The sequence below is a fragment of the Ascaphus truei genome, chromosome 7 (assembly GCF_040206685.1).
Source record: "Ascaphus truei isolate aAscTru1 chromosome 7, aAscTru1.hap1, whole genome shotgun sequence".
Taxonomy (NCBI): domain Eukaryota; kingdom Metazoa; phylum Chordata; class Amphibia; order Anura; family Ascaphidae; genus Ascaphus; species Ascaphus truei.
The window spans coordinates 69,218,994-69,244,715 of record NC_134489.1 but is presented as its reverse complement, the minus strand read 5'-3'; the positions used below and the strand labels follow the sequence as shown (position 1 = coordinate 69,244,715).

General features: G+C 42.7%; 1 protein-coding gene across 4 annotated transcripts in view; it reads right to left on the bottom strand.

Annotated features, from left to right (window-relative positions):
• Positions 1 to 16,461: 16,461 nt before the first annotated feature.
• The window catches only part of SESTD1 (SEC14 and spectrin domain containing 1), a 151,251-nt gene continuing 141,990 nt past the window's right edge, over positions 16,462 to 25,722 (bottom strand). For all 4 annotated transcript variants that reach the window (XM_075608930.1, XM_075608932.1, XM_075608931.1 and 1 more), the window contains 5 exons: positions 24,376 to 24,457; positions 22,850 to 22,972; positions 22,017 to 22,208; positions 19,714 to 19,835; positions 16,462 to 17,467 (listed from right to left, as the gene is read on the bottom strand). In XM_075608930.1, the coding sequence (XP_075465045.1) occupies positions 17,338 to 17,467; positions 19,714 to 19,835; positions 22,017 to 22,208; positions 22,850 to 22,972; positions 24,376 to 24,457 (649 nt within the window). In that variant the 3' untranslated portion in view covers positions 16,462 to 17,337. The remainder of the gene's footprint in view (positions 17,468 to 19,713; positions 19,836 to 22,016; positions 22,209 to 22,849; positions 22,973 to 24,375; positions 24,458 to 25,722) is intronic.

Here is a 25,722-nt window from a genome sequence, read left to right as displayed (position 1 = left end):
AGGACTGTGAAAGGTGCGGCCTCAATTATAGGATATCCTATTAAGCTGTGGGACCCGCCCATAATTGCTACTAGTGGGGGTGGTTTCCAGCTTTGTCAGATGAGGGTGGAGCTGGTCAAGGGAGTGGCTGGCAACTCAACCCCTGCTTGTCAGTCACGCGGAGCCAGTTCACAGAACAGACCGCTACTGCAAGTATCTCCTACAAAGACAATGGCCTGTCCACAAGAAGCGACTGCCATGGTATCCACCCAGCCATATTCAGTACCAGGAGGCTTACTGGTGATTCGGGTGGCGGGCACCGAGACTGTGGTGTGCCTCTGTCTGCAATACAGTCCCCCGGTCCACTGTGGAAAGAAAGGGCGGATCCCGGAGAATGGGGATCGGGGCCAGTTGTTAAGGCCGAGCCCGAGGAGAAAGGAGCGGTCGGTCAGCGTACCGATCGAGAGACTAAAAGGCGGTCGCCACGAACGGTGACCCCGAGCAGAGTGGAAGCGGATTCCTCCGATGAGGAACCCAGAGTGTCGTCCGGTGCAGTGATCCGGCCTGTGGCAGTATCCTGTGGAGAAAACGGGAGGAAACTACCACTTACCGGGAGTATCGGTGAGAGGAGTCGGGTGTCGCCAGTGGAGCGGAAGGCCGAGAGGCGAAGTCCTTCCATTCCTGGGACCGGCAGGTCCAGTGGTGACAGGCGATCCACGCCCACCCTGCAGAGCTGTAAGAGCAGCCCTTGTACTTACCAGGCCCCGGTGACGGCATCCGTGGAGGAGAGGCGGTGTCAGGCCCAGGTGGCGCTAGAGAAGGCAGCGGAACTTCTGGACGTCGTCCTGGAAGAGATCCCGCATGGGGATCCATTTCAAGATGGCGGAGTTTCCGGTTCCGGTGATGACGTCACTTCCGGCGGAGGTAGCGAAACGACCGGAGAGATGACAACAACGCCTCGGCGATCGGGCCGTGCTTCCCGATCACCTGTGACAACAAAGAGCTGGCAGGCTGCGAGGAGAGTCGAGAAGGGTGAGGCTCAGCCAGCGGAGAGTCCTCGCAGTGATACTGGACAATCTAAGGGTAGAGAGCGGGTCGGAACCCCGCGGATACCATTTGCCCGTCCATACGCCCAAACCCATGCCCTAGATAAAGCCCCTGTCCCAGTCACCTTTTCCCGGGGGTCCACGTCCAGTTTGGGAATGTCGGGAGGGTCCCAGGGAACCGGTGAGGAACGGACTGGGGAGAGACTGGCGAGTTATACGTCCGATTATGGGTCGGTGGGTGGAGGCTATTCGGGGGAGGCATCTACGTCCAGTTGGAGCCCTAGCGTGGCTATAGTAAAGTTAGAAGAAAGGCCAAAGCGTGTGGGGTGGCCTAAGTCCCGATCTACTGGGACATCAGGGGTGTCTTCCTGGGGGGACACGGAAGAGGGAGATTCCTTAGAATCAGAGCCCGAGAAGGTTAGGGAGACTCGGTGGTGGGCCCCATTATTCGAGGGTTATGTGGGATGGATGGACCGCACTCGGTTCCTACTACAAAGGGAAGATGTAGTAGATTACTGGTGGGCTAAGGGAGAATTTACCGCAGAGAAGCGGCAAAAGGTGATGCAGGAGCGGTGGTTTCAAATCTGTCATGGCAGTATAGAGCCCAAGGGTCCCAGTATACTGACAGACCCCGTGGACCCAGACGAGCCCCTGTCATGGGTGTTGCCAGGGAGGGCAGGGAATGCTAATTTGACTCAGTGCAGCCAGGCTGAGAGGGCTATTACCGCCCAGTACAAGTATTCCCATGGCTTGGAATATCCCTATGTTCCGGAACCCCTCATGCAGGAGATCGAGGACAATAGGGACAGATGGTTACGAGAGACCATAGAAGAGTATATGGTAAATAAGGGGGGTGCCATTAAGGGCAGCAGAGCCGAGGAGAGGATAGCGCACCTTAAGAGGGTATGGTAGTACCACTAATGGATACGCCATCAGGGAGTAATCCTGTTTGTTATACATCTACGTTAGGATGTATCTGTTATTATGTATGTCATTCATTTTACAGTGCTTCCTGAAGAAAGGTACTTCAACTTTAGGTCCCAGCCGTGACGGTGGGATTCACTAGGGGGAGAATGTAACCCTGCTGTAAAATGGATTACAGTCATCTCTCCTGCTGACAGTAAGGCCTGGTAAGTTATGGGCATGCCAGCAGTAATTATGGAGGTTTGCCCTCACACCCTGGTGAGGTGCCCTATGTATGGATGGGAGTGGTCACATGCTCTGAATCCATGATTAGTGATGTCAGAGTTGTGCCAGCCCCCAGAGAATACATAAGGCACAGCACTGCTCAAAAGTTAGGTTGTTCAGAAGTGGTTCAGAGGTTATGAGAAGAGTTCAGTTGGTTGGTTGTAGAAGAGCAAGTCTGAGTACAGACTTGGGAGAATGCAGCTCACTAGACTGTGACCAGGGACCTGGCACAGAGAATATCTCCCTGAGGGGAGATAGGGAATCCACCAAATTGGGAAGAGATACCTTTCAAAGCGAAGTGCGGTGAACATGAGCGGCTGAGTACAACCGCTGTGAGGGGCAGCTGGCCCGCCGCATCGCAATAAAGATGACCTTATTCGATTATACCGTTGTGTGTAAGTGTGGAGTGATTACACAGAGGAAGGCACCACAGAGGAGTTCCTCACCATGACCATCCACAAGCGGACGCTGGGATCCTGATGAGGTGGAGGTGCTGCACTGGATATAGGTAGGACTCACGCACACTACCTCAGCTGCCTGTCTGGGTTGGCAATCCCCACACAACATCATGCGGGAGACTCAGGAGTCCTGTTGCCAACAGGTGCACCACCAGACACTACACTGTAATGGGGACTGGTTAGACCACAGGGACCAATGTGAGATTGGGTGGGTCCGGCTAGGCCAGAAAATCCGTTACATGTGTATAATATATCTATACGTAGATGTGTAAATGGAACATTGTATTATCGGGTTCTTGGATATACCATTATGTGTTATATTATTATGTCGTGTGTATTACTGCTGTGAAGTGCTATGTACATGAATAATGCTATATAAATAAAGATATACATACTATCCCATAATCATTAGGAGAGAGAGAGGGTTTCATTCATACTTTGGATCTGTAGTGTCAAACAATAGTCATTCTTATTTCTGTTCTGTTGGTGGAAACACAATCTATTGTAATGAAGATTAATAATTTGTGTTTTGGTGAATTTTTTAAAATTGTACATATTATTTGCCTTACAAATATCACTGTACACATTGTGGTAATAACTGTTAGAAGGTTTTTGCTTAACAATGTATTATGCAGGCTAACTTTAAAGGACTTTTCCATTTGGAAACATTGTTCTAATTGAGCTTTGACAACCTCTTGAACATAGTCTGGAAAATCCCCATAATGCTTGAACATTAAAAAAAACATGACATCATTTTGGCCATCTAGCTATGAGTTGCAATATAATAATGTCATTTCAAATATACCATCAGCTTGTCAACCCTTCTCGTCACAGATAATCACAAATATTATACAACAGTAGACACCTTACAAAAGTCCTTTCTCCTTACTGTTTTTTATATGAGTCTTTTGAACAAGGTTAATCCATGTTGTTATTCTTAATAATTATTCTTTATAATATTGGGGGGAGGGGATGCAGATTTGTTTAGGTATCAGGTTTTTAGCAAGGTGTTGTGATTAGTGAAATGGTAAATACCAGGTCAGGAATATTCCCAGAATAAAAGAAAAAGGAAAGAGCATCATGTCATGTTTTTTGGCCATATAATATGTGTATTGTGTAGGTTCGGTTTTCTTCGTTGTCTTATTTTTTTCAATGCCATATAAAACCATGGGCGAATCTACTGCAAGGCAGGGTGTGCGCAAACTTTTCTCCCTGTGCCCCCCTGCCTGCTCACCTTCCCTGCTTTTGCACCCCCCCCCCCCTGCTTCCCTCTGGCGTCAATTGACGGCGCGGGGTCATGTCACGTTGCTATGGCAACGCGACGTAACATGACCCCGCGCCGTCATTTGACGCCGGGTTACCATGACGACGTGTCGCTGGAAGCCAAGGTAAGTTAGTTACAGAGGCCTCGCACATTTAATTTAGATGCCTTGGGGGATCTTTGTAACCGTTGCGCCCACCCCCCCCCCCAGAAAATCTTAGGGGGGGCGGGCGTGCCCCCCGTTTGCACACCCCTGGTGTAAGTGATGCGGTGCCAGCACTGCTACTAGACTTTTCCCTGCTCTAATCCCTTGTTGCTGATATGGAGGGGGCATAGAGAGAGGACAGGAATGAAGATGGCAGGCTGGGGGCCCTCAAATATGTTGGCACCTGTGCACACCCTCCTCTTGTTCTGTCACTGCATTAAACCCTGATATTTTTACTTGGGTTGGCAAAGATCTATTCGTATGGATGTCCACAACCACTGTCCAATCTTGAGAAGTCAGACTTTATGTCAGACTTAATATGTTTATGTGTTGGTGCTTAATTTGCTGGATTTAATAGCATAAAACATTAGGATAATCAAGGACTGTTGTTCGTTAGAGAAAGCATCTTCTACTTTGCATTTTCACTGTGAAACAAGTGAATGTGTACAGAAGTATGGATCCAGCACTCAAAAATATTAAATGCAATACTACAGGTAGAAAATAATAAATGTAAAGGTCTATTAGTAATTAAAAAAAAAAAGTATATCATACACTGACCATATTAATATTTTAGGCCAAGGTATTTTTAAGGTTAATTTCAGATTATTAATCTCCCGGCTGCAACACTTGGAACATTGGAACAAAGAAAATAAGATGTATCTAAGAAAGCGATAAGATGATTTTGCTTGTGATAAATCTTGCACAGTTTTATTTGCACAGGTGTTACCCAGTTTAATAGCTCAGCCTTATTTTGGCACATGCTTAATAGTATTTATTGATCACAGACGCTCTCCTGCAAAAGAGAAGGGAAACATATATTTTAAATATCCTCTCCTTTCAAGTACACTAGGAGCAGTTTTATTATTCAGTTAGTGTGGCACAATTTACCACTGGTGATGTTTCTCTACCTACTGCAGGGGTGCGCAAACTGGGGGTCTCGAAATTTTCTCGGGGGGGCGCGCGGTGCTTACAGAGGCCTTGCGCTGTTCCCCACAACATTGAAGTTGTGGTAAGTCCCTTGCCTTGTTTCCGGCGGCTTCTGATGATGCGTTGCCATGGCAACGTGGCAACAAGTGACGCCGTGGGGTCACGTGATGTCAGAAACCGCTGGAGAAAAGGTCATGGGGGGGAGGGGGGCGCAGGCAAAATTGTGCACCCTTGATCTACAGTATGATAAAAGATTGTAATTTATGCAGAAATTCAAATTATATACCGAATATTTTCCTTTACATGCAAATCTACAGGGCTGATGATGGGGGGGGGGGTGCCCAGCTGGGCCTGAGTTGACTTGCCCGACTTCCACTGTGCACTGACAGAACGGAATGACACCATTAACCAGCTGCTTAACAGCTCTGCCGCCCCTCATTCCAACTTGAAAGCTGCAGTGGCAAACCCCCCACTTCACCTATTCAACAACTCTGACAGTGATCCCCCTCCCTGCCTCTCTACTCCGACAGCGCTCTCCCTCTCTGCCTATCTACTCCGACAGCGCTCTCCCTCTCTGCCTATCTACTCCGACAGCGCTCTCCCTCTCTGCCTATTTACTCCGACAGTGCTCCCCCTCCCTGTCTATCTACTCCGACAGTGCTCCCCCTCCCTGCTATCTACTCCGACAGCGCTCCCCTTCCCTGCCTATCTACTCCGACAGCGCTCTCCCTCTTTGCCTATCTACTCCAACAGCGCTCTCCCTCCCTGCCTATTTACTCCGATAGTGCTCCCCCTCCCTGCCTATCTACTCCGACAGCGCTCTCCCTCCCTGCCTATTTACTCCGACAGCGCTCTCCCTCCCTGCCTATTTACTCCGACAGCGCTCCCCTCTCTGCCTATTTACTCCGACAGCGCTCCCCCTCCCTGCCTATCTACTCCGACAGCACTCCCCCTCTCTGCCTATTTACTCCAACAGCACTCCCCTCCCTGCCTACCAACACCGACAGCACTCCCCCTCTCTGCCTATTTACTCGAACAGCACTCCCCCTCTCTGCCTATTTACTCGAACAGTGCTCCCCCTCCCTGCCTATATACTCCGACAGCACTCCCCTCCCTGCCTATCTACTCCGACAGCGCTCCCCTCCCTGCCTATCTACTCCGACAGCGCTCCCCTCCCTGCCTATCTACTCCGACAGCGCTCCCCTCCCTGCCTATCTACTCCGACAGCGCTCCCCTCCCTACCTATCTACTCCGACAGCGCTCCCCTCCCTACCTATCTACTCCGACAGCGCTCTCCTCCCTGCCTATCTACTCCGACAGCGCTCCCCTCCCTGCCTATCTACTCCGACAGCGCTCCCCTCCCTGCCTATCTACTCCGACAGCGCTCCCCTCCCTGCCTATCTACTCCGACAGCGCTCCCCTCCCTGCCTACCAACACAGACAGCACTCCCCCTCCCTACCTACTAACACCGACAGCACTCCCCCTCCCTGCCTACCAACACCGACATTACTCCCCCTCCCTGCTTATCTACTCCGACACCACTCCCCCTCCCCCGTAAAAACTCCCGCCGGGGTCCAGATCAAGCCTCATGTCCGGGGCAAGAGGAAACATGTTGGCAGACCTGCAAATCTACAAATGTTACTTCTACAATCAATTATCCACAATAAGCATGCTCTCTTTGACCTGGTACACTTGGTATATATTTAAAACAGACATTGGATACCTATGATCACCCGTCTGCATACAGGGTGTAAAATCTGCTGCGCCAGGATGTAATCTGAGTGGAACATCCCAGGACCTTTAAGATGATACTGGATAGGCAATGCAATAACTACGGTATAGAGAAAAGTAGTCAAATCAATGTGCTGTACATTATTGTATTGTATATGTACAGTACACCTAAGGACCAAAGTATAAAAATAAGAAAAATGAATACAGTACTGTACATTCTTAAACTTTCATCAGAGGTTGGAAGATATTTCTCATCACAAATCCATCTTGGATTTTTCATGTAATTTGTGACACTATAACTATCAGAGAAGCTGCTTTGTATTGAGAATCCAGTAGCCTTCTGTATTAAGGCATGACTGCTTCACTCGCCTACAGTATGACCTGCGGGATCCTTGTGGCTGGCTGCACTGAGGCAGCTTAACAAATCAATCCAAGTGCTGCTTTAAAAATAAATGTTTTTTACATACAGTAGAATTGAATCAGGGGGTCTGCCGGTATCGCTCTTCTGTTTAAATGTCCTGGTCATGCAGGCCAGTAGGAAACCGCACCGGATGATGTCACAGCTTCCTATTGGCTCGCAGGACATGGGGAGTTTGAAGCCGCCATTACATGAACCCCAGCAAGTAAGTATCTCGGGAAGCATGGGGTCCCCGGAGCTGAAATTAATGGAGTTCAGCTCTGGAGACCCACCTACTTCAATCCTATGTAAAAATAAAAACACACAAAAACGAACGCTGTGCTTGGATTAACTCTTTAAAAGCAGTGTTTCCACTTGGACATTTTGGAAATCTTGGTTTAAAATGTAAACTTCCTAGAGAATTCTGGTCAAGGTATACAATTTCCTGGCAAGAAATGTAGCATAATTAATGTATGAAGGAAAGAGAGTCGGAAACAGCAGATTTGATATGAATTAGAAGGCATCTCTAATGCTGACTGGCATACCCACGGCTGTTGTGGTGCACTTAATCTGTAAATGCCATGTGTCCCACTGACCCTCGTGACATAACAGTGTATACACCACATAAATGGGGACACTGGTAGGCTAGATACACACAGGGTAGAGGGGGACACTGGCAGGGAGGGGCAGATACACATATTGGGTGGGGGGGGGCGGGAGGATATTGGAACACAAACAATATACACCTGTAAAAAAAGGAGTAGCACTGCCTTCCGTCCTTGCCTGGAGCGAGGAGACACCAACATTAGGCTGCGCTTATAGTGCTGGCGATAGCGACGCCGCGGCAAAACAAATGCATTGCTGCCGTCACGTTCACTTATAGTAAGCGCGACGTGACGGAGCGACGGTTTGGTCGCGATCGCTGGAAGTCATCTCAATTTGATTTTTCCAGTGACCGTAGCCTGACCGTAGCGTCGCCGGCACTATAAGCGCAGTGTAACAGAGCCATGTGCTCTGTTCCCTTCTCCCTGGGTGAGGTTTTCCTGGCATTTTCTATCATCATCAGGGGGAACCAAGAGATATCCTAGAGAGGAATACTTCTGCTACACGGTCTCTCTCACCAGCTCTTGGTGCCTCATACAAACATAGAAACAAAGACAGATACAGTATTTAAACAGTCAGTGCCCAATTTCCTGGACTTTTCAAATTATTCCTGGAAAGTTAAAATACTGCTTAATGGTGAGTTAACCCAATATGGCGGATATTCTTGTGGCAATTGTCTCATGCTACATTTTGTGTAAGAATGCCATACATTAATTAAATGGTATCTGCTATGTTAAAAGATGACTTTAAGTGTATGGCATAATTCCTTGACATCTATGATGGAGGAGCAATGTGGTCTGAAGGCTCGGTGCATGTAAGTGAACTTGTGCTGTTTTCTCACGTCGCGTGGTTGGTTTTGGTGTGTTCTTTAGATGGCACTGGTGCGCAGAACTGTGGTCGGAGGGTTGAATCAAGTCAGGCATATGTAAGAATTTAAAAGCCAAAAAGAGGACAAGCACAGCCTTTTCTTAGTGAAAATTAAAAATATACATTTATGAGCCACAACAGGCCCCAATTCTCACTTACATCTAAGGTAAAAACAATGTGCACAGCCAGGAGACGAAAGACAAGTGAGCTAATGTAAGCTCCACAGAGCATATTCTCCGCAGTCCGGATCTGTTAAGGAACAGAGGGCACTCCAGAGGGATAGTAACTTCTTCAGCATCCTGCTTTAGACGCATGCCGCAAGCGCTTGTCCTCTTTTTGGTACACGTGGGGACCTCTGGTAGGGTCCTGCAGAGCTGAGAAACACAGCCTTGGAGGATCCAGCACTAGACCATTATATGGACTTTAACAACTTTAAACTTGGAGCATTTCTCCTTGAGTAGAGGACGGATTCTGTTTGTTTTTATATGTAAGAACTTATTCGTTTTAGAGTTTTTCCTGTTACTTTTGATTCTTGCACTGTGGTGTTTTGCTAGAAAATTGGTGTAGAACGTAATTACTGACTAATATTTTAAGATCAACCTTGTCCCGAGAGCTGGCACCTTCAGTGGACTTCATAGGAATCGATATCTATCCCACCATTGGGCATTGATATCAGCTGATTAGAGGAAAATATGATCAAATGCTCAACCTTAATACTCATGCATTTTGTATGTAGTGGGGTGCATGGGGAGGAAACGACAGCTATACCAAATGATCAAAGGTGATCAGAAAAGAACCCCAGATTATTGCACTCTGCCAATTCTAATGAGTATTGAGTAAATACAATTAAACAAATGCTGAGTGTGCAGGAATTATTCTAAGAAGGGTAAAAAATAAAAAAGTTTTATTAAATAAATAACTAATCTAAGTGTATATAAATGGTTAAAATATAATTAATCTCTCAAGTGGGATAGATTGCCGATTGATCTCCACAGACTATATATCACACAAAAGTAAGTCTTTTAAACTCACAAGCACCACAAATCCTAAAGTATATTGCGTGAATGGAACAAGGTAAGTGGTGTGCAATGCCCTTGGTATGGTATTAAATAGAATAAGAAATCAGTTGTTTACTTCATCCTTTCTGAAGCAATCAATCCATATACTGTATATAGGATATTTTGATTTCAAACTTAGACGCCAAAGGGAAACACACTGATTACAAACAAAATCAGCTGGGTGTTTGCATAACAAGTCAGTCAAACCAAAAGGCACATTTGCAACTATTTGTACTCTTATGCAAAGATATTGTATCGTAATCTCAACACCATTGTCGTGGTTAAGTGGTAATACACATTATGGCTTATGTTTACAAACGGCATACATTGTAACCATAAATGAGGATTAAATACAGTGAAAACAAAATTAACTAAATATATACTAAGCGCTCAACCTGTTAACCTAACTTAAACAATACACTATAGCAGGGGGGCGCAAACTTTTTCCCCTGCACCCCCCTGCCGGCTGTCCCCTCACTCCCGCGCCCCCCCCAACCCCAACTTACCCGCGCACCAGCGTAATGACGTCACATGGCCTCGCAGCGTCATTTTGACGCCGCGGTGCCATGGAGACGCAGGGAGGAAGCCGCCGGAGCCACGGTAAGTTAGGTTTACAGAGGCCCTGCAGCTCCCCCGGCACTTAATTTAAGTGCCTTCGGGAAGCGCGCGGGGCCTCTGTAAACCCCGCGCCCCCGTCGGCAGTCTCGCACCCCCCCTGGGGTTCGCGCCCCCCAGTTTGCGCACCGCTGCACTATAGTGATGAATAACAGTAGGAAGGATCCGAAGATTCCAGCGGTGCACAGCTTGTAGAGATGAGAGACCAGCAAGGTGTAGATTAAAAATGAAATTTTATTGAAAAAACATATGGTATGGGGGACACACTCTGACGCGTTTCGGACCTGCGTGGTCCTTAATCATAGAGCTCTATGTTTTTTCAATAAAATTTCATTTTTAATCTACACCTTGCTGGTCTCTCATCTCTACAAGCTGTGCACCGTTGGAATCTTCGGATCCTTCCTACTGTTATATTGCACACCGAGCGTGGATGCACGCACAGGAGAACAGCCATATGTGAGTATTGTATGTCTCCCTTCGTTGAGACTGGATGACCGGTAACAGTGCGGCAACACAAGGGTCATGTAGGGCGCAATCCTACAAAGTAACGGTACGTTAACCCTCATTCATGTTATTTGTCATATGTGATAGATTCATGTACTAAGCACTGGGTCCAATACCTAAAAAGTTATGGTTATAGGCTGACTCCACAACAAAATAAGGATTTTTATTATCTACTGAAGTTCTGAACGAGATTGAGCACTGTTTTTGGGACTCTTGCCCCATAACTACATACAATAGTGATGAATAAGTGCTCTAAAAATGTGTTGGAATCTCCTTTTAAAGAAATACCAATATATGGAAACTCCCACAGGCTGACTTAGCAGACTGGGAAATGGCTGCCTAAGGAATGGAAAAAACAAACCTATCCACAAGGTAAGTACAACATTAGCATAAAATACACAGAAAATAAACAAACAATGAACAAAACAAAATAGTCCTTGGCGTACTATCAGGTATATAAACCTGACAAAAAATGAAGTCCCAAAATCTTGGTAGTGGGGATGATGATTAAATCCGAAATCCAATCATACTTAAGTCCTTCAGGATGGCGGAACCAGATCTGAAATCATACAAAACAGAACAACCATTGCACAGTATCTTCTGGTCAATCGTGATCTCCCCCACCGTTGCCAGCTACTTACTTAAAAATAGATAATAAAGGGCCTCAAAAGGTATCTTTGACTTCCTTCCCGGCTAGCTATATGTGTTGTCAGGCGATGTGACCTCTCTTCAGATACACGCTCGCAACACCATACACCGGAATGCAAGGAGAAATAAGGCACCAATGGTATGATACCGTAAAATTTAATAAAAACACTACAGGGCTAAACAACAGTACACTCACATGCCGTTAGTGACTACACACAGGATACAACGTGCCATCCGCTTGCGTGAGAGGATGCTGGGGTGATGCAGATGGTGGTGGGACCTAGCGTGGATCCCCGCTTTGTGGCCGCGACTCGGAGCGCCTTGTCCCCCTCCGATGACGTCACTGCTGATGCACCCCTTCTCCTCCTCACACGTGTGCACGCTGTATCACGTCTAAAAGAACTCCACCCTACGCGCGTTTCGTGACTGCTGACGTCACTTCTTCACCTCCCCCAAAGCTCATGTCACCTCCCCCCTTTTTAATGGTGGATTAAAGCGGCGGCAGGAGATCATAATAGCAGGAGAGCTGAGCAGGAGCAGAGCGGCATAAGGGAACGGCTTGGGAGGTGCACACTAACACCGGAAGTCAGACACCGGTCAACTTCCGGTGTTACAGTGTGCACCTCCCAAGCCGTTGCCCTATGCCGCTCTGCTCCTGCTATTATGATCTATTAGACGCCTCCGCCACCGCACGCCCGCTGTCTTAATATCTTCATTCACCTGCAGACGTGGGATGGGGACCTCTCCTGCCGCCGCCGCACACTTCGTCCTCCGCTGACATGGGACCTCTCCTGAAACATGGTAAGTGAAAAGAAGTACTGTTAATACATCGATTCTAAGTCGCACCCCGATTTCAGACGTGAAAATCGAAAAAAAGGTGCGTCTTAGAATTTAGGAGATAGGGTATATATATATATATATATATATATATATATATATAACCTTAATAGTCGTGGTGATTACCTACTCTTATCTCATTTGAGCAAATGTCAGCAAGCCAACCTCACACTGATGATACCCATCAAGGTTGAAACATGTCTGTGAGTGGGTTAACTGACTTTGCATCTCCCAAGTCCTTGCTTAAAAGCTGTGTTTAAAGCAGCATGCATTGACTAAGGGTTGCTCATGTAATGTGAGCATGAGATAAAAGGTGGCACTGTGTGCTCATTTGCATGTCATTTCCCAGAATCCCTTGCTGCAGTGCAAGTGCTGTTTGCTGGGTGATAATGGTGAAAGACAGGGTTGCAGACCTGTCTAAGACATGCAAATGAATATACAGGAATATTTACAGTTGCTTTATGCTTTACTGTGGAGGGTTTTTGTCACCTTTTTTACCCACCATAACCTTACAGTTACACACACACACACACACACACACACACACACACACACACACACACACACACACACACACACACACACACACACACACACACACACACACACACACACACACACACACACACACACTCTCTACTTTATTACCAGACCATTTGCGCTGGATTCAAATCAGGTGACCAAGTAAAGCTCAATATAAATAATAGCCAAACGGGTTTCAAATATATTGCAAGACTGCGCTTAATCCCACTATTCTTATGAAAAGCTTTAAAGCAAATTAAATTCTAATTTTAATGTGGCGTGGAATTATCTGTCTTGGAAAGTCTTGTGCTATTAATATTATAAATATTGTGACTCATGCAGATTCCTATTTCTGTACAGTGTATGACCCTAGAAGATGAGAACATTGTGAATCCTCAAGCTGTTATATTGCCTCTATGCAGTAATTGCAGGGGAGCACAAACACAATAGCCATGCTATAAAGAATGTCTGCACTCTTTGGAAGCTGGATGTTCTTCGCAGATGCAAAGTTATCAACAAGGTTTACTGCAGTTTGGTAGAGCCCAACACAGAATCCACATCAACCATTTCCTCTTTAAGAATGTTTTGAGAAGTAGCTTGAGAGATACATTACTACATACACTATAGTGATAAAGTAATACAATATAGAGTCACAAATTGATTTTGATGAATGACTGACATCCATTGGGGACGAAACATTTGTTTCTAACTCAACAGCTTTACTGTGCATACTACTTTAAATTGCCCCATGAAGAAGACAAAATGGAAGCCGTAACTGTTGATGGTCTTCAAAAATAATCTTATACTTTCCTGGACATTTGCTTATCAGAAGTAATAACTGCTGAGTTCAATGTAATTGGAAGTATGATTGGAAAAAACAAGTAAAACGTGATTAACAGTTAAATTCCAAATAACTTTAACGCAGCAAGGATTACAATATTGCCTAAACCAGTTAGAGATCTAAATTTAACAGCGTTCTGTAGAACAATATCCATCCTAAATCCAGATTTCAAAACAACAAAAATATTTGCAAATAGGCTCCATACAAGAACACCGAAATGAATGATAAAAGGACAGGATTTACACTAGGATGGCACTCCATAACAAGTACAGTATAAGGTCTTCTGGGGTTCCCAGAAGCTGACAAGGGCGACCCGAGAGCGCTGCGAGTGAAAGAAGCAGACCAGGGAAGCCATGCACTGGAGCGCGCAGAACAAGAAGCGGCTGAGTCTGGAGCAGGATTGGAGTGCGCCTTAAGTCACACTCTGCTTGTTACCAGCGGGGAAATTGTGAGTTGTCCTTTTCTCCTATGTGTTGTTTGTTTTTTCTGAGTAAAGCCAGGAGCATCCACTTCTGAGGATCCTGTTCCATGGAGCTGCTGTTCACATGTAATATTAATGTTTTCTATCCATTTATTCACTGGGTTATTTCACTTGATTCACTGTTATAGAATCCACTATCAATTTGCGCCACCAACACTTTTTGCTGCTTTCTATGTAGTTGCAGTTTGGGAGACAACAGGTGTTTTGGCAGCATCTGCTACAAATGTATTAGTCACCAATTAGACTTGCACACATATCCTTCCCCACATATAAGTTTGCGCCTTTGTTTGCTTATTCGTCTTTTCATTTGAATAAGATAATTCATATATAAAGTTGGTGTATATAAATGCGAGAAACAAAAAGGTAAATGTATAAAAATTAAAGCGTATAACAAGATTTTAGAGAGAATTATATATTGGTCAAATGTAATAAACATTACAACAAAGCTTCGTCTGTTTATGCTTGTGCACAAAATCAAGTGGAAATCCTACAGCCTTAGACAGATCATGTGGCGCTATTTATTCTATTTCCATTTAAGAAGCCTTCCATTGCACTCTTTATATGGACTTTAAAGCAGCAGTTCAAGCTGCCGTTCGAAAAAAAACCAAAACATTTTCATTCAATATTCATACAATCTACACACTGACGTGATTAGCTAAGTTGCCGATCGACCTGTTCTCCTGTGATCGATTGGCGAAGATTCAGCTCGGGGGTTCACTAAATAGCTGTCAGTCCAGCAGAAGAGGACCAAGATGCAAAGTCCTGTGGGGAAGATCATGTGACCAGGCAATCACTAGATACAATTGGTTCACTGCTAGAGAGAGGGCAGGGCTCAAAAAGGGGTGTGCCAGTCTGTTTCAGACAAGGAAGGGGATGTGACTTTGTAAATGGTTGCAATAGGAACAAAAAAATGCCCGTTACATTATAATACACTAAAAATGTCTTTTAAACATTTTTTTTTTTAATGCTACAAGTATTTTCTCGTAGTACAGAACTGATTTATTTAAAAAAAAAAAAAAGTACACATGTAGGATAGTGCTTGATCTGCAGCTTTAATCTGCAAGGGCACAAATATCAAACAACCAATACAGTACAGTATGTGTAATACTGCCTTCTCTTCCTTATAGCCATCTGATGGCACAACTATATTACAAATTCTCGTTTCCACTTCAATCCACCCTCCTTACATCCATTTTTTATTCCCGGTTTTATCACCTCGATCTGGTAAGGATAAAGTAAGACTAGAACAAGAAAACCCACTAGCGTTGCACTCAATCACTGTGAAATCATGGTATAAAAATTAACTTTTACTAGATAATTAAAAATAAATGCAATACTCAAATCTATACACAACTTATATGAACACTACACAAAAAAATCCCAAATAATGTTTGTGTATAGTGTTTATAGAAGTTGTGTATAAGGATTTACTGAGTCTTGCATTTATTTTTAATGATCTAATGCAGTGGGGTGCAAACCAGGGGGCGCACCCCCCAGGATGGGCGCAACTCAAGAAGTTTGGGGACCCCTGATCTAATGAAAGTACATGTCTATACAGTTCATACCATGACGTCACAGGGATTAGAGTGTAGCCCCAGTGGGTTTTCATGTTTTAGTTTTTGCCTTTGTCATTATCCCTGTTGGCACCTTTTCATACTTACAAATGTATTGAGAAACTACTGGCTGTCGCGAGAGCTTCCCTTCCTGTGTGGGGATTTCTTTTGAAGGATAAAAGTCACAATAGAAGATGACATGTACAAATAAACTGCACCATGAACATTGGTACTTTCATAAACACTATTCGATTCTATCTGAACACTCTGTGGCTTTACTACAAAATAACTGGAAAACAAATGGCTGGATAAATGGGACTGTCAACACAGTCAGTGAAATATTTGTTTGTTCTGGGTTCCAGCTTCTTTAAATAGACAGTTGTAGACATTATTGAAGGATAACCAGTCAAAAAACCTGACACAATTTGTTAATTCTAAAAAGAAACTGGTCAAAAAACAAACAGCTAAATTAGCCAAAAGACTTGGTGTATCCTTGGCTGTTTGCTCTGTGGGAAATATTATTCGCTGTCGTACGAGTTTCTCTACCCAAACTTCAGAAATGTATCCTGCAAGTGCTGAAAGTGTAATGTTGTCCAAATGTCAACTTTGAGGGTTAATGCAAATAACCTATTAATCATTGAATGTACCGCATAGTTTTCAATTCATATCGCCCCAATATCAGCAGCAACCCTTTAGATTGAATTGGAAATGTTTTTCTTTGATTTAGGTACGCACAATATCCAGTCTTACAAAGATGGTTTTATTCAGCACAAACAGCTTTAAATACATTGTTCCAAACAAGTAAGAAAACATCTGTTTCATGAATATGATATATCAAAGGTTTCATGGACAGGTTGCATAATGACACAATAAAAAATGAAATGTCTTCAGACATTAAGACAAAAGTAGAAGTACACTACTCCCTAAAACAACAGGTAATTTACCCACGTCCTAAAATACTACATTACCCGGTCAGGAACAGCACTTTTTTCATTATTATTAATATTACTAGAGAACTCCTTCACTTTTCGTAGCACCATTAAAAGCTTTCGTCAGCTCTTAGCCCAGGGATGGGCAATGCCAGTCCTCAGGGGCCACCAACAGGTCAGGTTTTCAGGATCTCTGCTTCAACACAGGTGGCTCAACCAATCAGTGGCTCAGATTGAGCCACCTGTGCTGAAGCAGGGATATCCTGAAAACCTGACCCGTTGGTGGCCCTTGAGGACTGGCGTTGGCCACCCCCATCTTAGCCTAAGAAGCAACTACCATACAAGGTAAAGCTTTTAACCCTCTGCGGTCAGAGGGGCCGGCAATGCAATACTCGGCCATGTGTTGCAGAACCCTTTGGCAGCTAAAGGGTTAAGGAAGCGTTCAGTGCAACCATGACACTTTTGTTTAAGATATTTTGACTTTATATCACAGCACATTAAATAAGTATGGCTTGATAGAGGTGAAATGTTGCAATACACAGAGTAATGTTTAGAATGGAAAGATGCTGCTTCTGGGATGGTTGTGAAATGCATTTTAATGGATTATATTGAATGTTGTAATATGCCAAAGACATGCTGTGCTACGAAGTGCAGCCTTATTATTGGATAAGTAAGTGTCCGGTCTATTAGCTCTCTCTTATAGATACATCAGGCTCTAGGAGCTGTTGCTTTTTTAGGCAAACCATCTTGATTCTCTCCCTGATGTGTTCTGCTGTAGAGGCCATATCACTTGGACTCCCAAAATACTGTTCAGTTCTGTAAAAGAAAATAAATACGTCATTTGTATTTTCATTGTAAAATGTTCTATACACACACCTCTGCAATGTGCTTTGTTACTACAGAAAGTTTTTAGAACATAAATTCAGTTAATTACATATTATGCTCCTTTTGATGGATCAACATATATGTTTATTATAGACATAGTTGACCCTTGTTTAGATGTGCGGTACATGTACAAAAATCCTCATCTTTGCTTAGAAACATTTATTACATATACAATAAAGTAGCACTCATTTATGTAACAAGTGTTCTTCCATTATAACGTGCCATTATAATATAAAATATATTATATGAGTAATAATATGTGTTTGAAGCAGGGGGAGCCTGGTTCAAATCTCAGTGTCACCTTCTTGTGACCTTGAGCAAGTTCCCTATGCCTCAGGTACCAAAAAATAAATTGTAAGCTCTACGTGGCAGGGACTTGTGCCTGCAAAAAAACCTGATGTATAGCACTGCATACACAGTCAGCGCTATACAAGAACAAACTATTATATATTATAGTACCTGTGCAAATTTAGGCTGAAAAACATTATTATCAACATTGTGTCAGAGAATTTATAGCATCTGCTGCTTTCATTAGATGGTACAATGGTGCTCATAGCAGTTGAACAATGCAGTAGCAGTGCTAATGTTAAGGTGATGAGGACTGAGTTACAAAAAGGTTTTCAAAAAATCAGAATGCAAAAAAAATCTGCAAAAGCCCCAAACATTTCTTTAAAAATCTACTGGGTTGGTATTGCATGATGATAACAATAGTAATAATAACTGGTTCCCTAAGTAACCAAAGAGCTTTACAATTAATAAGCTAACAGGCTGAAAAGTGTTTTCTGACCTAGTTCTAATTTTCTCGGTGACCAAATTCACATAGAGTGGTCTTACACTCGATTCCTTTCTTTTCCAATCCTTTTATAAGAGCACAGAACTTCAAAAACATTGCGCTTTTAGTTTCAATTCAAGTAGCTTTTTTTGTGTGCCTGAAAATTGGTTTCTTTGCAAGATGAAATATCTTTCATTGAAAGGAACAAATAAAATTGCACAAAAGTGTTGTATAAGGGCCATATAAGAGACCAAATGGTCCTTGTGACCTTAAGAAATCGTGTTCAATACAAGTGTATTAACTGTAATAAATATTACACAAATTCAAGTGGCTCAACAACTTGTATGTCAGGTTTAAATTGTACATCCAAAGAAATGATGTGGATCTCTAAATGCAAAGGGTACAGTTACACTCATATGTACTGCAAACACAATGGGTGATAACATAACATGCAGATATGTCATAGTGAAATGCAGAAACTGAATTCAGGAGAGACTTTGTAGACAATGAAATTACATTTGAAATTGGGCTCTCACTGGCGCTAGAAGACATCTCACATCCCACTCAAGTCCATCGGCTGCAAGATGTATTCTGCCGTTGGAGGGTGTCTTATGGAAAAGCATTGCTCAATTAAATATGGAAGTCTGTCTTTTGAAGAAGTAGAGGTTTGTGACGAGGTCACAGTACACAGCACATTCATTTTCAGGGAAGGTATATTCAACTGAAACACAGAACACTGCTTTACAGTGCTGGGACTACAATTACATTTTGTTAAGTTTTGCAATAAAGTGATAAATTAGCTTCATTAAGTTAAAGTGAATGCATAAGTAATATTAATAATGTATCTTGAGAATGGTAAAAATGAAAACACATGAGCGAATCAACATCTCACATAGATTCGCCAAACCTGTGTCCCACCTTACTGGGACTAAACTGCAGATATCAAGATTCCTGGTATGAACAAGCCAATGTGCATGCAGATGTAGAAAACCATACTGTTTGCGTTACCACGACTGTCGCAACCCAGAAGAATTAACGCTGCGGTGGTCCCATTCAGAAGTGTGGACCTACCACGTAGACACTGTCCTGAGCACTGCTGACTTTTTTTTTTCCCCGTCCACGGCGCCTGAGACAGCAAGTCTCGCTACATCTGTAGAAGTATCACGTTTAGCTGCCTGGCTATTTGGCCACATTATTAAAGCTTAGCCTACTGTACGAAGTATTACGTACAGCCAGATCTGGATTGAGAAAGTAGAGGCGGCAGATTCAAGGTGAACTACAGTATTTCTCCTTTTTATCTTGAGCGTCACTGCGGTCTCTGCATTATCAAGGTTACAAAGCAAGCTCTAAACCAGGCAAAATAAGCTTATGTTAAGTAAATTAAAACAACGAGAACGTGTCATACCCATCGGGATAAATTACAGGCACTGTTAATCTATCCAGCAGCGACTTCCCAACTGCTTCAACTTCATCAAATTGTTCAAAATCCATAACAGATTCAGGAAGCTCTGGACATTCTTGCAAAATCTGAAATAAACAGATATGACAAAGGAACAGCAGATGCCGTCATGAAATCCATTTGCAGATGCAGCTCTTTTTGTCCATTGCCAAATTCTTTGCATGCATTAATTAAGGATCACTTCACGTCAGAAAGAAAATAACTATTTTTGGAATTTATATACGTATGTAATCAATGATTTTATGCCAATCTAGCGATTCTGACAGAAGACCTTGAATCCAATATGGAACCAAAAGCGGAAATCATTCTGCAACTTTAGATTGAGTATTCCAAAATGTAGATCTAGATAAATTATTATAATGTAAAAGCATAAAACATACAGTAATTGAAGTCTATGCATAAATAATCAAGATATCTGAGAAGCAGTAATTATTGTTCCCTGTAAGCTAATTCTGCTGCCATTATTAGACAAAATAGATCATCAACAGGGTAAGTTTCTGGATGAACAAGCTGCCTACATATTCAACAGTTTACAAACAGTAAACAATAGAGCTTAAGTAAATATTGTAAAAACATCTGGCTGCTAAAGAGAAATTAAGTTAACTCCCCCCAATATTTTAAAATACTTAGGGGCTTATGCAGAGAGGATCTAAAAGGGAATTGCGCCATATTCTGGCCAAAAAACTCATCAGAAAACCTTTAACTCGGGAGAAAATGGCGCGTTTTTTAAAAACCGGCTGAAAAGTTTTCAGCAGAGTAAAAGTCGCCAAACAGCTGGCGAGAACCTGGAACTCGCCATACTATTATAGCGTGCGATTCCAGAAGGACCGAAACGCTGGAATGCGCCATTCTACCCTATAATATGGCGTGTTCCAGGTCGCCAGAAAAACTTGGAAATTTGACTAACATCTGCTAAAAAAAGGTAAAGGCGCTTTCAGCATACGGCCATAATTTATGCCAATTCTTTGGCTATTTTATTGCCGTTTTCCCAGTACATCACGATCCTCTCTGCATAAGCCCCTTATACTTCTCTAATTTGTCAATTGCCTCTATTTATCAAATTAAACATGCCCCTGCCAATAGCTCACTTTGGCCCTAGGAGGCACTGCCTTCTTAAAAAACTACTATTTATTTATATACAGTATGTGCGCATTGATTACATGAGTGCCTGATTATTTCTGGGGTTAAAGTGCAGCTAATATAGATTTACAGCACAGTTCTCTACCCAGAACTCCATATGTTACACAAAGATATTTAATCAAAGTAAAAGAGCATTAGTATTGTCGACAACTAAACACGTATAACGGAATGAGCAGCTACGAACACTAACGTATACTGTATATAATCTGTCAATTCAAGTATTTTTACTTCTCGTTTCCAGGCACTGTCCCAGCCTCCAGCATGATCATCGTATGACAAGCTGGCTACAAGCGACATGTGAGGTCATGGTTTCTGAATGGCTCGCAGGTACAAAGCTGTCCAACAGCCATTTTGGAAGATGTGATGTCTCTCTTTAAATAACATTGCTCCGAAACCAGTGGGGCTCCCAGATGTGTGACCTCCACAATCCTACACTAAGTAATACCATGTTTTAGACCAGGGGTGGGAAACTCCAGTCCTCAAAAGCCACCAACAGGTCAGGTTTTCAGGATGTCCCTGCCTCAGCACAGGGTGCTCAGTCTTTGACCGAGCCACTAATTGAGCCACCTCTGCTTAGGCAGGGACATCCTGAAAACCTGACCTGTTGGTGGCTTTTTTTGGACTGGAATTGCCCACACCTGGTTTAGACCAATAGTAAATATATATAAAAAGAAAAGAAAAAAAAAAGAAGGGAAGGTCAACAGTGGTGATCACTGCTTTAAATGTATTAGTTCACTTTCCTTCCCGGTGGAGCCACATCTTTAGGTGTATGTATATGTGATATAGTAATTCTCTGTGGTTTTGTCATGTATACAGGTAACTTGCACAAATATTCAGTTTATGATGTACAATACTTTGCTGCCAGAACAATTCTAATAAACAATATGAATAAATAACTGAAGTATTCTCATTTATATTTAAATATATTCCAAAAACGAAATGCATTAGTAAAGTACATTTTTAGCTGAGTGCTTCTGAAACTGGAAAAGTATTGTTCTGTGCTCTGACAGTTAGCACATAATAACAAGAAACATTTTACAAAGTATGTATGTGACATTTAAATGAATACAATTATTGATTGGCGTGGATCATATGCAAAATACTCTAACCTTTTCTGCATTTGAGTGAAAGGCAAGGGCCATTTCCAGCCGGTGAACTCTCTCTTCTGAGGTTATCGTGAACTGTTTCCATACTCTGTTAAGTTTTGGAAGGGTGTCCCCTGATGACCTAGACGTGCATCGCAGGGACTGACACAACACAACCGTAGCTTGCAGTAACTGCCGACCGTAATCATATGTACTCTGTAACACACAAGTCAAGAATAAAGGGAAATAAAAGGTAATATTACTACATTTTATATTTTTCCATTTTAGAAATGAACAGTACATATATTTTGACTACTGCACCAACACTGTCTCTTTCACCAAACTGGAAAGTGAAAACTCCTACAGCTGCAGGAAAAAAAGTGGCACTCCATGGGGCTACTTCAAGAGAGAAAAAGCCTTTATTGGGGAGGAGAGACGTTTTGGTCAGCAATTCGGACCGTTGTAAAAATACTTAAGTAATATTTCATTTCTGTTATTTCCTTTTACTGTGTATATTCCAATTTGAGGGTCCAGACACACATGCTTCACATAAATACAGGAACTCAATTTACCAATTATTTTGTCAGTACCAACTAACATGAAGCCAAAGTCAGTTCCCAACTGGGATCTTCATCATTCTTCTTACAAATGCCAATTCATTTTACTTGCTCCAATAAAAAAATAAAGGTCTTTACAATGTGGTATAGAACCACTATTGCGGCCAATATATTTTCTTCAAACATACTCGTTATTTAGAAAATGTGATATAATGTTACATCTGAGGGAAAGTCACAAACTGCATTAACCTAGTTGTAGTAGCTTATCAGTATTTGTAGTCTGTGCCACAAGTTATTTACCTGGGCAACGTCAACAAACTTTCTGTGCTTTTCCAACAGAATTTTGGTTTCCTGGCTATCGTCTCCCAGTCTGATGTGAGTCTTCAGCAGTGCGTCCAACAATTCATTTAACCATTCTACTGCCTGGAAAAGAAGTTCACTATTTAATAACTTTAGACACTAACTTAAAAAGTAACTATTAAGTATAGGGAACAATTGTTGCACTAAAACTGTGATATTCCCAAAAAAAACATTTGAAAGTAGTCTAACTTAGGCACGCACAATAATATATATATATACACACATACAGTGGGGAGATACGCGATTGATCCCTCACATCCTGGCATTCATGATGGTGGATATAGTATCTGACTGCACATCAGTGGAAACACTTATATACACTGATGTGCAGTCAGATACTATATCCACCATCATGAATGCCAGGATGTGAGGGATCGATCGCGTATCTCCCCGCTGTGTGAGATGCCGCGCAGCCTACTCAAGTGGTGATGGGGCCGCGCATGTGCGTATCGCTAAGCCGTTGAGTCCTCTTCGATGGACCACGGCGTCACGGTCTCCAGCAGCACGGCACCATGGTTACGGAGGACACTTTCTTCCCTAGCAGTGGCAGCCTGATGGTACTGCATACACAACTCAGTGGTGGCCTGATGGTACTGCATACACAACTCTGATCCCTGTGGATCATGTGACTGTGTTGATGACAGGCATAGTGCGACATCAGACCCAAAGTCGCTGATCATGGGACTTGATGCACGGCCAATCAGCTACTCCGGTTGAGTCATTTTGGTTGGGATATGGGGGTACTTATGGGATCCACTGGCCATAAGTCTCAAGCACCACCCTGAGGAAGGTCCCACGAGGACCGAAACGTTGGTCATGTTTGTGCTATGTTTATTTTTGAATACAAGTTTTCTTACTTACCTTTGAGTGCTGTCTTGTGTCTGCTCCTGCTTGAGTGGATTATTTTTCTCTTACTATTGGTATAGGACATGCACCGCAAACTATTTATGGTATTGGGAGTGCCGGCTGCCCCATTGTTATATATATATATATATATAAATATATATATATAAATATATAAAAGTATACATTACCGCATAGCAGCAAAAAGGAGACAGCACTCAGGTGAATGAAAATTAATGTATTAAATACAGCACATAACTCCAATGTTTCGATCCCACAGGGGGATCTTCCTCAGGATGGTACACACACACACACACACACACACACACACACACACACACGAGTGGCAACACAACAATGGATCGTGTGTTATAGTTTAAAAAACTGACCCGTTCCCTATCAGAATGACTGAACAAATAGTACAAACCTGAAATATCACCTCTTTTTTGTAATATGTAAGTTATCCGAAGACGGGGGACCATTATTATGTTTTTATTTACTATACCCAGCCATAGTTGTAGAATAAAACACCAATTGCAAATATTTAGGAGGTAATTACATTTTGTGGTAAATTATCTTGAGTTATCTACATAGGAAAAACATTCAACTGTTAAATTAATTACCTGAGCTGCATCTTCTTCACACTTAAATAGCTGAACCATCTGAAGCATTTTTAACCTTCGGACATCTACCATATCTTCACACCTGAGAGGACAATGGCAGAGTATCAAAAAGTGATCACACAACGTAGGATTCACATGCCTTCTTTTAGCTCGTCAACAGACTGATTAGTTTATCGTATCCGTACTGATGGTCTATTACTTTTCTCTGTTAAAGCAGTTTCACAAGATAAGCGGTTTACATAATTTGCACACATTCTTAGTTTAACACAATCTTTAAAATGTTATATATGTCATGAGAAATTTGTAACCATTTGTAATCCTAAGATTTTTCCTCACTTTTTAGCGAAGAATAATGTTGGCAGTATGATTTATGTTGTGATAACAAGGATGCGGTCTGCATTCCTTGTCATCAAATCAAAGGGGTTTTATGTAAAACAATTATGATTATCTTCTGAACAGATTTCAGTACAGTCCTTCGCCTTGAAGGTTGGGGAAGCCTGCTAACATTTCTTACAGTATATCACCATTTTCTGAAACTTTGTATAAGAAAAGTAACTTTCCTATTAAAGCAGCAACACAGGTTTAATTTTTTAAACCTTTTTACAGGATTGAAACAGGGGGTCTTTTGAGCTGAACGGTGTTAATTTCAGCTCTGGGAACCCTCGACTTCCAGAGATACTTACCTTCATAGCGGTGTCAGTATCTCTTTTCGAGTGGCCCGTGTAATGTGGGAAATGGAAACGTCGCCATTACAGTATGTTAGGCACTCAGATACTTGGACTGTAGAGATACTGGCACACCTACGGAGGTAAGAATGTCTGGAAGAAGGGGGATCCAGGAGCTGAAATTAACACAGTTCAGCTCCGAAGACTCCCTGTTTCAACCCTGTGCATATAAAAATAAAAAAAAGGAAGTGAAAACCGTATTGCTGCTATAATTACTATCTTGGACGTGCTGCATTTGTGGGGCACGTCATAGAGATAAGCGGCTTGTCAACCATCCAATACAGCTGTGACACGCATTTTCAGAGAACCAATTCTTTCAAAATAAGAAGGAATTACGTACCAATTAAAATGGTGACAATAATTAACACGGTGGGGGATTAAGTAGGTGAAATTGCGATTCTGACATCACTATTTATTTTTTTTAATTTAATTTCCCACGTGTGAGCAAATGCAGTGAAATATACAATGTTCCTAATTGGACAGCTATATATAAAGTTTCAGTTAAAATTAAGGGCGAAGGACATTTGCACAAAAATTAAACATAAAGCATTTTAATGTCTATGCCTACCGTATGTGGGCAAATTGCTGGCATACGAAAGCAATCCATGTGGTTTTATCTACT